The sequence below is a fragment of the Colias eurytheme genome, chromosome 10 (genome assembly GCF_061535395.1).
Source record: "Colias eurytheme isolate Ceu_HAF_F1 chromosome 10, ilColEury1 Martin Lab GWU primary, whole genome shotgun sequence".
Classification (NCBI taxonomy): Eukaryota; Metazoa; Arthropoda; class Insecta; order Lepidoptera; family Pieridae; genus Colias; species Colias eurytheme.
In genome coordinates, this window is record NC_142989.1 from 11,506,100 (window position 1) to 11,518,701 (window position 12,602).

At 35.2% G+C, this 12,602-nt stretch overlaps 1 protein-coding gene across 1 annotated transcript in view; it reads left to right on the forward strand.

Moving 5' to 3' along the window:
- Nrx-IV (neurexin-4) overlaps positions 1–12,331 on the forward strand; it is a 28,514-nt gene extending 16,183 nt beyond the window's left edge. Inside the window, exons 22-25 of the mRNA XM_090106007.1 lie at positions 8,426–9,155; positions 9,902–10,039; positions 11,557–11,648; positions 12,121–12,331. Of these exons, the coding sequence (XP_089962133.1) occupies positions 8,426–9,155; positions 9,902–10,039; positions 11,557–11,648; positions 12,121–12,219 (1,059 nt within the window). The 3' untranslated portion in view covers positions 12,220–12,331. The remainder of the gene's footprint in view (positions 1–8,425; positions 9,156–9,901; positions 10,040–11,556; positions 11,649–12,120) is intronic.
- The last annotated feature ends 271 nt before the right edge of the window (positions 12,332–12,602 follow it).

Below are 12,602 nucleotides of genomic sequence, written 5' to 3' on the forward strand. Positions count from 1 at the left end.
CGCTGTAGAACCGCCATCCTGTTACAAATGACCCACAAAGGAGAATTACCACGGGTGGTATCGGTAAAATTTTAGTTGTGCCACGTATTCGTTATATTGTTAATTCCTATTTGTATTTATAATGATCATATGTATCAATATTAAGTCTTAATTAAACCGGATAAATTGAAATAATAGTAAAAGTAAAAGTTTTTCTTTTGAAACATGTATGAACTTTCGCATTAGTAGGAAGTAGGATTGTTATAAAAATAAAAGTTATATTTGTTGGCGTAAACTATTTTATTGTAATTTTGGGAAATAAATAATGTCAAAATTGATTACCTACAATAAAACGCAGTTTTATTTTATTACCTACATTACACTATTGTTTTTTTTTTATCAAAACATGTAGGTATTTGAAGTAGCAAATATGATATTATGCTGATCCAAGCATTTTCACTCAAAACTAATATCACTAATGATTTGTAAAAGTAAATTATTTCAAAATACATTTCATAACCAACAAGTAAGAATAATTATTCATACAACAACAAATCAAAAACACTATTTACTATGGAAAAAAAACCAGGAAGGTGAAAAACATATTTACGATTTCGATGCACTCGACTTTTAGTAAAATAATAGGTAAAAATATTATTATGGTTTTGATCACAGACATATCTGTGGTTTTGATTTTTACCCGACTACGGCAAAGCAAAAGGAGGGTTATGATTTTGACAGGCTATGTATGTATGTATGTATGTATGTATGTATATATGTATGTATGTATGTATGTATGTATGTATGTATGTATGTTCATCTGTTCCCTCGTAACTTCTAAACTACTTATCAGAATTCGACAAATGACATATCATTAGAAGCGTCTTAATTGTCCACTGGTTATAGGCTATATGGGGTTTCACAAAATCTAATGTGGCGCCCTCTAGCGGACAAAATATACAGAGTAAAAAAATAAAGTTAAGATAAATATGCCGTGTTTGGTATCATTTGAAAGCTTTTTACTTGCACATTTTGAATATATATATATTACTAGCATTTGCTTGTGACTTTACCTGTATTCATGGGCTGATTGCATATAATTCACATCTTTTCGTTCATAGCTTCTTTATTAGTTCATCAATTTAACTTTTGTTTTATACTTTTTCAGCGTCGTTTTTTGTCGTAGTTGGGTTTTAGTTGTTTTACTTTTTATCTTGTAGCTACTAGTATCAGAAAGCTGCGTGTTCAATGCACGTCGGGGTCCCACAACTGTGGAGGAAGGAAGGTAGAATACCTCCATCGAATAAGTGAAGTTTCTCGACATACTCGATTTGCCGGCCGGCCTCAATGAAGATTGTCCGAAAGTTGTATATGTGCTCTGTAACGAAAAAATTTCGCTAGCGCGATTCAGAGTGAGGTGTCGTACAATATACCTAATGAAGTTTTTCATCTTTTTATTTTACTGCAAATACAAAATAAAAATTAAACAATGGTAATGTAAATTCTAAACAAACTACTACCAAAATACAATTAGAACAAAAATCATAATTTCACCCAGAGGCCAGAGGCGGCTCGTGACAAAATTGTATAGGTGTTCACTTGAAATAAAACAACGAAAATACAATAGCGTTCGGGATGATTTATTACAAAAAAATGAGCACCACATTTTATAAATGTCTATAACACTAAAAATTACAAAGTACAGGCTATTTCAAAACGAATTCAATGACTAGGTATCAATAATTAGTAAATCACCGAATTTGCATTCGCGAGCGTAGGTATCCATAGTGTTTGTCACTGACGGTCACTGACCTCTATAACTTATAGTTATAGAGGTCAGTGGTGTTTGTTGTGTAAACATGTATGTATTTGAGTAGTTAGTAGCATATTATATTCTGAATTTCTGATCCATGCCTATTCACTCAAAACTAATAACACTAATGATTTGTAACAGTAAATTATTTCAATAGGTAGGTATTTGAACATTTCCCAACAAGACGTAAGAATAATTATTCGTAGGTATACAAGATACAATAACAAATCTAATACACTATTTATTATTTTATTATTTACTAGCGGTCCGCCCCGGCTTCGCCCGTGGTACATGTTTACGTTTTCTCTCCATAAGAAGTAATAGCTAGAGAGCTAGCGCAAAGCTACCTGTATGTATTTGACCAGACCTGGATTTTTGTGTGTTGATTCCCCTATACCTACTATACATGAGATGAGGAGTCACTAAGCCCAGAGTGGTGGACGGGGCGCGCGCTTAGGTAAGACAGGTGGAAATTTTTGGCGAACTTTGAAACCATTTGACCACGTCTGCCATTTTGATATTTGAAAATAGATTATTATTACTATCGGAAAATAACAATGGCAGACCATTATCACGCGGATAACATTCTGGCAGACACTTATGAAAGTGCTGAAAAAAATACAATTTTGAAAGTATTTGACCAGATCTGCCATTCATATATTTTATTTATTAGGGTCTTAAAAACTTATTTTCGAAACGGCAGACATTTTCATTGCGTACAGACTTCAGCAGACAACAAAACTTTACAGACTTCAGCAGTCAACAAGACTTAGCTTCTACATGGTCAGATGTATATATGTATTACGTTCCCTGACCTTACATCAATGATTTACTTTATTAATGTTTTTATGGTCATTTACATTTAATTTTGAAAACTATGGAATAAAATTTATAAATTTGATGATACAAAACTAAATATACATTTGTAAAGAATCTCAAATATAAAGTTGTGTTGCAAATAACAAATCATCATTTAAATATTTAGTTTATTTCTTTATTTAAGAAACAATTAACAATTACAAAACAACATAAAAAAACACGCATGCATTTATTGAAATGTTCATTCATCATCACTATCGTATGGCGTTGTGTGACTCGTCTTCATAATCCATTGAATCGGATTCTGTAAAAGTAAAACGTAAATTATATAATAAAAGAAATGAGTCATTATAAACTTACCTAGTAAGGCAATGCCTTTGATGTCGCACGATGCCGCCGCGCCGCCAGTGTAGGTACTTCTGCTGCTACATGAAAATATGCTAGGGTTGCAACAAATGGGAAATAAAACAATTGTGATTATTACTATTATGATGTAATCATTTATTCATATTATGTACATTCAAAACAATTGCTATTATTAAATCTGATGTAATTATTTTTTCATAAATATATAATTATTATTAATTTCATAATATATTGCACTGTGAAATATTTACGTATCACTTTATTTTTGATGTTCTTAATTGTCTTTTATAAAATTTAAGTGACGCATTCGCATTGGGATCAACAATCCGATAAGAAAAGAATGGAGACAACATATACATAGCTTTGATTTCAATTCTACAGATACAAAATATACAATCTATCTAAAATGATACAACGGATGTTTCCTGCGTTTTCTCGTCAAAATACCGAAACAACGTAATTATTGTATTGTAGTTGGGCGTGAAAGTAAAAAAACAAATGAAAAGTGTTTTCCATAATTATGATTATTTATTAAATTTACGCGATTAAGAATAATTTCAACGATACAATTTAGTAACCGAGAATTCAGAGGATTAAAGAAAATACCTGCCTGATCATTTTATCAAACTCTAAAAGAATTATGGTTATTTCGCATCACTCGGTTTATTAGTTTGGTAATAATTATTAAAGGTAGTTACAACCCTAGCCATTGAGTCGAACGGTAGGCAACACAATATCGACTTTGTGCGGGTACATATGGTACATTTCTTCTTGCTGTGAAGCGTAATTATTATTATTAAGATTTTTTAGGCTATTTTGAATCAGCTGTTCTAATTTAATTCTAGAAATTTATTAAAACGTGATTTTTTTTAAAGTATATTATGAGTTTATAAATACCTCAACCAATAGTTATTGTGTCCTATCCTCATTTCTTTATATCTTGGTAGTTAACTAAAGTGTTAAATTTACATAACCTCAACAACAACATTTACACTGCCACTGCACTAAAACTAAACTAACTAGCTCTCTAGCTATAAGAACCATCCTCGTACTTCAAGGAATATAATAAAAAAAGAATTATCGAAATCGGTTCAGCCGTTCTCGAGTTATGCGCTTACCAACACATTTTGCGATTCATTTATATATATATACTAGCGGTCCACCCCGGCTTCGCCCGTGGTACATAATATTTACGTTTTCTCTACATAAAAACCATCCTCGTACTTCAAGGAATATAATAAAAAAAGAATGATCGAAATCGGTTCAGCCGTTCTCGAGTTATGCGCTTACCAACACATTTTGCGATTCATTTTTATATATAAGATAAGATTATGTGAAAATAACCAGGAAGGTGAAAAACATATTTACGAAAACATAGTAACATAATATGGCTGTCGCTACAATAATTATATTTCAATTTTATCTTTTTATACCTAGTAGAACTGGCCGACGAATAAAAAAAATCGTATTAGAATAAATACAATAAATTACGGAACAAAAAAAGGATTGTAACTGAATTAGGTATGTTTGTTTCTGGGCGCACCGTTTTCGACGACGCGACGCGCGACGTAAGCGTATAGGTATAGGTTACGACGTAAGCGTATACCTACTTTGCTAAAACAAACTAATAAAATTGTGTGTCTGTCTGAAAATTCGGAAAAGCATATTTTGCAAGTTTGTAATTACTTTGATAGTTTACCGATTTATAATAATTGTAATTGTATAATATATAATTTGCAATGTGGTGAAATTTCATAAAAATCACGGGCCAATTTTTTGTTTTGAATCCCACCGAAAATATAATTGCGTTATTAGAATAATTAATTACTATACCTACCCACGATCAATTATTACAATATAGTCTCAAATGCATACTAGAGAAATATTGCAATTTGATTCAATTAAAATGCATAGCATACAAAAATAAATTCACAACACAAGAAATTCCGCGCGCAAATCATAGCGCGTGTCAATGAAATCAAGAATGTTTTATATCAAGCCGACGCGGACGACGACGCGACGCCGAACAAAAGTACCTACGACGGACGACCACGCTTCGAGTTGCCAAACAACATGAGTAATAAATTGTTTACAAAAAAAACAAGTTTTCCATTTTTCTGTATGAGTAGACAGAACTTCAAAACGCCACCTGCTACGGTTTATATTATGAACGATTGTTATAAAAATAAAAGTTATATTTGTTGGTGTAAACTATTTTATTGATCAATAATTTTGGAATTTAAAATTGTCAACATTGATTACAATAAAACGCAGTTTTATTTTATTACACTATTGTTTTTTTTATCAAAACATGTATTTGAAGTACCATATAATATTATGCTGATCCAAGCATTTTCACTCAAAACTTATATCACTAATGATTTGTAAAAGTAAATTATTTCAATATACATTTCATAACCAACATGTAAGAATAATTATTATTATTCCTACCTACAACAACAAACCTAAAACACTATTTACTATGGGAAAATAACCAGGAAGGTGAAAAACATATTATTATTTACGATTTCGACGCACTCGACTTTTAGTAAAATATAGTAGGGAAACATAATATTATGGTTTTGATTTTTGCTACTAGTATAAGAAAACTGCGTGTTCAAACTACTTGTTTGTCTGTCTGAAAATTCGGAAGTACTTTGGTAGTTTACCGATTTATAATAATATTGTATAGGTATATCGTTGTTTAAAAAATATTCAAACACAATAAAATATGATATATGTACTGATTTATCACTGGTTTCAGTGATGAACTGATGAGTCAATTATAGCCACTATACTTTCGTCATACGTGTGTATGATTGATGTGATTTGCAACGTGGTGATATTTCAGAAAAATCACGGGTCAAATTGTCCCACCGAAAATATAACTGCGTTATAAGAATAACTATACCTACGATAAATTATACATAATACAATATAGTCTCAAATGCATACTAGTGAAATATTTTATTTGAATCAATAAAATAAAAAAATAAATAAAAAATAATAATAATACAAAAATAAATTCACAACACAAGAAAATCCGCGCGCAAATCATAGCGCGTGACAATGAAATCAAGAACTTTCGAGCCGACGCGGACGACGAAGGAGCCTAACAAAAGTACCTACAATCATAGGCGGCTCGTGACAAAATTGTATGGCCGTGTTCACTTGAAATAAAACAACGAAAATAGGTACCTACAATAGCGTTAGCAGTACAAAAAAAATGAGCACCACATTATAAATGTCTATTTATACACTAAAAATTATAGAGTATTTCAAAACGAATTCAATTATTATTTAGCAATAATTAGAAAATCCCCGAATTTGCATTCGTGATCGTATTCATAGTGTTTGTCTACACTAATATTATAAAGAGGAAAACTTTGTTTGTTTGTTTGATTGTAATGAATAGGCTCATAAACTACTGGACATTTTACCAATGTTTGCAAGTTTGTGATTACTTTGATAGTTTACCGATTTATAATAATTGTATACTTATATCATTGTTTAAAAATATTCAAACACAATATGATATAGGTACTGATTTATCACTGGTTTCAGTGATGAACTGATGAGTCAATGTTAGCCACAATACTAATCACTTTCGTCATACATGTGTATGAACTATGATTGATGTGATTTGCAACGTGGTGATATTTCAGAAAAATCACGGGTCAAATTGTCCCACCGAAAATATAACTGCGTTATAAGAATAACTATACCTACGATAAATTATACATAATACAATATAGTCTCAAATGCATACTAGTGAAATATTTTATTTGAATCAATAAAATAAAAAAATAAATAAAAAATAATAATAATACAAAAATAAATTCACAACACAAGAAAATCCGCGCGCAAATCATAGCGCGTGACAATGAAATCAAGAACTTTCGAGCCGACGCGGACGACGAAGGAGCCTAACAAAAGTACCTACAATCATAGGCGGCTCGTGACAAAATTGTATGGCCGTGTTCACTTGAAATAAAACAGCGAAAATAGGTACCTACAATAGCGTTAGCAGTACAAAAAAAATGAGCACCACATTATAAATGTCTATTTATACACTAAAAATTATAGAGTATTTCAAAACGAATTCAATTATTATTTAGCAATAATTAGAAAATCCCCGAATTTGCATTCGTGATCGTATTCATAGTGTTTGTCTACACTAATATTATAAAGAGGAAAACTTTGTTTGTTTGTTTGATTGTAATGAATAGGCTCATAAACTACTGGACATTTTACCAATGTTTGCAAGTTTGTGATTACTTTGATAGTTTACCGATTTATAATAATTGTATACTTATATCATTGTTTAAAAATATTCAAACACAATATGATATAGGTACTGATTTATCACTGGTTTCAGTGATGAACTGATGAGTCAATGTTAGCCACAATACTAATCACTTTCGTCATACATGTGTATGAACTATGATTGATGTGATTTGCAATGTGGTGAAATTTCATAAAAATCACGGGCCAATTTTTTGTTTTGAATCCCACCGAAAATACATATATTACTAATTGCGTTAGTAGAATAATTAATTACTATACCCACGATCAATTATTACAATTTACAATATAGTCTCAAATGCATACTAGAGAAACATTGCAATTTGAATCAATTAAAATGCATAGCATACAAAAATAAATTCACAACACAAGAAATTCCGCGCGCAAATCATAGCGCGTGTCAATGAAATCAAGAATGTAATTTTATATCAAGCCGACGAGCGACGACGCCGAACTAAAGTACCTACAGTACCATTTACCTTCAGTGTACAATACAGTTTACAGACCTACGACGGACGAACAATAATGAGTAATAAATAAAAAAAAACATAGTTTCTAAGGTCATTAGTTTTATTTTATTTTATTGTTATTTTCTTTGAACGATTGGAAATGAAATTACTTACTCAATTTTTACACAGAACTTTGATTTATTAGAATTATGCTCATTATGCATAAGATAACGAACGCGAATGCACGACATCTAGCGCGTCAATGTCTAAACATCGCCTTTCGTTTAGACATTGACGCGCTAGATCTGTAATAAGTATATAGTCTATGCGCTAGATGTCGTGCTTTATGTCGTGTTTCGCTTGGCAAAAGTCACGCACACTACTGTAGAAGTGTCAAATTTTTCCGGTATTTTACTGTTGTTTTTCTAAGTAAATATTGTAAATTATTGATTAAAAAGGTCGAACGCGCACACATTTCATTATAGAGAAGTGATAAAATGATTAGTTTTAAAGAAATAGTGTCTGTGTTAAGTGTTTAGAGGTAATCAAAAATGTATGGAGGGACGGTCGGAACATCAACCTTAAACCCTCTCGTAGGCTCATGCCCTAACTGGTCATGCTTATTGGCGTATCTCGCGCTTTTAACGTAGTATTATTGGTTTTTTTAACATAGTATTATTGTTTTTTTTTGCAGGTGGACAACTACGAGACGCAGGAGTACCACTTCAACATCCGCGAGAGCGCGGACGCACAGTTCAACAACATCCAGTACATGTACATCGGGCGCAACGAGAGCATGAGCGAGGGCTTCGCGGGCTGCGTCAGCCGCGTCGAGTTCGACGACATCTACCCGCTCAAGCTGCTCTTCCAGCAGGACCCGCCCGCCAACGTGCGCTCTATCGGTGCGTGCTCTGTGCTCTACCGCAGCTCTGTGTGCTCTACCGCAGCTCTACATCGGCGCAACGAGAGCATGAGCGAGGGCTTCGCGGGCTGCGTCAGCCGCGTCGAGTTCGACGACATCTACCCGCTCAAGCTGCTCTTCCAGCAGGACCCGCCCGCCAACGTGCGCTCTATCGGTGCGTGCTCTGTGCTCTACCGCAGCTCTGTGTGCTCTACCGCAGCTCTACATCGGCGCAACGAGAGCATGAGCGAGGGCTTCGCGGGCTGCGTCAGCCGCGTCGAGTTCGACGACATCTACCCGCTCAAGCTGCTCTTCCAGCAGGACCCGCCCGCCAACGTGCGCTCTATCGGTGCGTGCTCTGTGCTCTACCGCAGCTCTGTGTGCTCTACCGCAGCTCTACATCGGCGCAACGAGAGCATGAGCGAGGGCTTCGCGGGCTGCGTCAGCCGCGTCGAGTTCGACGACATCTACCCGCTCAAGCTGCTCTTCCAGCAGGACCCGCCCGCCAACGTGCGCTCTATCGGTGTGTTGTAGCGCTATCCGGCTCTACGGCATCTCTAGCGGAGCTCTACTGCTGCTTCACATGTAGCGGTGCCGCAGTAGGATCCACCCTCGACGTGCGCGCTAGCTCTACTTACCTCTACGGTAGCGTTATGTAGCCGTGCCGTAGCTCCGCCGCAATTGTATATGTAGCGGTGCCGTAGCCGGACCCGCCTGTTAATGTGCACTCCTATTTGTGCGTGTTGTCTATTCGTAGCTCTACGTAGGTCTATGTCTCTACTACAACTCGTGTAGCATTTTAGCCGGTAACGTGCGCGATGGCTTTTTGTCCCATATTTGTCCAGTAAGTTACATGATTTACAAATAATGTACGACAGTGGGCTCTAAGCTTAGCGCTAAACTTGTATCTTGCGCTGAGTTGCGCTTCTTGAGTTCGCTCTATCTAACGTTTCCTGGTGGATTAACAGGATTCAGTGTAATCGTTATAATTAGTAATAAATACAAAACAAAAAATGTGTGCGTGTACTAGTGTACACACGTAAGAAGTGAAACTTCTTTATGACCTTATTTTTCCAAAAATAATTTACTATATGCAACTTTACAGAAATACGTCGAATCACGCGTGGTAGGGATAAGGAAAAGATGGCGCGTTACGGAAAAATGTCACGCGTAACGAAAACATGTTACACTAAATTTTTTTCCAACCCCGATAAAGAAGTTTCACTTCAATAATATAATTCAAACATGACGACCCATATTTCCCCCCAGGCGGTATCCTCCACGAGGACTTCTGCGGCGTGGAGCCCGTGACCCACCCCCCCGCGCCGCTGGAGACCCGCCCCCCGCCCTATGTGGACAGCGACGCGGATCTCGACTACCATCGCACGGATGAAGCTATACTTGCTAGTTTGTATTGCTTTTATTTATTTATTTATATTTAAGATTTTCCAACAAAGGATACAGTCCTTATTCAGTATTATTTTACATAGCTTACAATTGAATACAATATGGTCTACTGCACCTTCAATAACAGGAAAATACAACATTACATTAAGTTAAATTCAATATGTCAATTTGCTGAAAAATAATATATAATTTTAAACTAATTTTTTTATATTATAATAATTTTAAATTTTAATATAATAGTATTTTGAATGTCAAAGTGCTTAATATTTTAGTCCAATTAAATTCATTACAATTTTACTTAACTTTAACACTTTTATTTAACTTTTAAATCGTATACTAATATCACAGTATTACCATTATTTCCTACAGTAAGGAATCGCCTTTGATGTCGCGCGATGCCGCCGCCAGCGTAGGTAATGACGCTGCCACACGAAAATACGCTAGGGTTGCAACAAATGGGAAATAAAACAATTGTGATTATTAATATTATGATGAAATCTTTATTCATATACAGTACATTCAAAATAATTGCGATTATTAAATCTGATGTAATTATTTGTTCATAAATATATAATTACAGATTATTATTTACGTAACACTTTATTTTTGGATGTTTTTAATTGTATAGGTATTATAACATTAATTAACTAAGTAATGCATTCGCATTGGGATGTACAATCTGATTAGAAAATAATGAGGACAACATATATACATAGCTTTGATTTTAATTCAACAGATACAATTAATACAATCTTTCTGAAATATTGTTTCCTTCTGGGATTTCAATGTAGATTTACATCCGTAAACCGAACAGTTTGTGCGCGCCATAATAGAATATGTAAGTACCTATGTATAATAAAATTATTACACAAAAAATACGACTGCGTCATCCTTTCGCGCTAGGTAAAGCAAACTAAGCGTGTTTGCTTTACGCGGCCCGCGTCGCCCGACCCCCGCCAATTCCCCTCCGTTTCTCTGCACAAGTACATTCGTCGCACTACTGTAGGAAATAATGGTAATACTGTGCTAATATAGTGTAAAACAATGTGGAATTTGGAAACTATACTTACTAGATTGCATCGGTCTTACTAAAAAATGTTACCCATTCGCTTTGCAATGGATTAGTTATTGCAGTAACCTGTCTTGTTTTTATGATTGACGTTTCATGTGAGCAAGAGCAGGACACAGCTATGCTAAAAAATTTATCCATTGTTTAACTTTTTATTAATAAGGCCGTAGATGTCTAATTACATTTTAACTGTTCAAAAATAAGTAAGGTATAAAAATAAGACATGTGTAAACTAAACATGGTTTCAGGGGTTTATGACTTTTTTTTATGTCAGTGATATAAAATTAATTCAATTATTCTAATCAGTTCAAAAATTTTATAATATCGTAAAAAAAAGAATCAAAATGAGATTATCCTATATAAAAAAAAAGAAAATTAACATTGACACGAATAATAAAAAATACATTGACGATTTTTCGATATTATAAATGCAATGATTTTGTTTTAGCGGTGCTGGCCTTCATTTTCCTCCTACTGATCGTTGTGGCCATTGTCTTGGTTCGAACGCTATCTCGACACAAGGGAGAATATCTCACTCAGGTATGTTGTATAATATGTTGTTCTTTACTTATATATGAATACTTGAAATAAACAATGTAAATGTAGAATTTTATGGCATTCAATTGCTGTATAAATATAAAAAAAATCGATCACTCAGCGGGACTCGAACCCGCATCCTTTCGCGCCAAACCGGGGCGGACGCCTGACCAAATCGGCCACTCGTGACCCGCCAGAGCGAATATATTCTATTCTTACAGTTTTTATGTGTCTAAGGGACACACTAAATCTATATATATAAAACTCAAAGGTGACTGATATAGTGATCTATCAACGCACAGCCCAAACCACTGGACGTATCGGGCTGAAATTTGGCATGCAGGTAGATGTTAGGACGTAGGCATCCGCTAAGAAAGGATTTCCCGAAATTCTTGTGGGAACGGGGAAAAACGGGGATGCACGTACAAAGTCGTGGGCGGAAGCTAGTAATATATATGTGTGTGTGTGTATGCAGGAGGAGCGCGGTGCGGAGGGCGCGGAGGGACCCGACGCAGCTGCGCTTGCCGCCGCTACAGGGCCGAGGGTCACCAAGCGACGGGAGTTCTTCATTTAGTGCACACACCTGAAATAAGAGGGGATAGGGGAGGGGGGGGAGTGTAGAGCAGCGGAGTGTGGAGGGGAAGTTCTTCATTTAGTGCACCGGTCATTAGCTGCAAGAGGGGGGAGTGGGAGGGGAGGGGGTGTAGAGCTTTGGGGGGAGATTTACTTTATGTAGTGCAACACCACCAGCTACAAGAGGGAGTGAGGGTAAGGGGTCTTCATTTAGTGCACCTACCGGAGTGGGAGGGAGGTATATACTAGTACCAGTTGGGGAAGTAGGATTACTTTATACGGCTAAATAAAGTGGGAGGAAGGGGGACTATATAACTATACTTGTATGGTGAGTTATAAAATGCAAAGGGTAAAGACCACGCCTACTTGTATACTAGAGTGGAG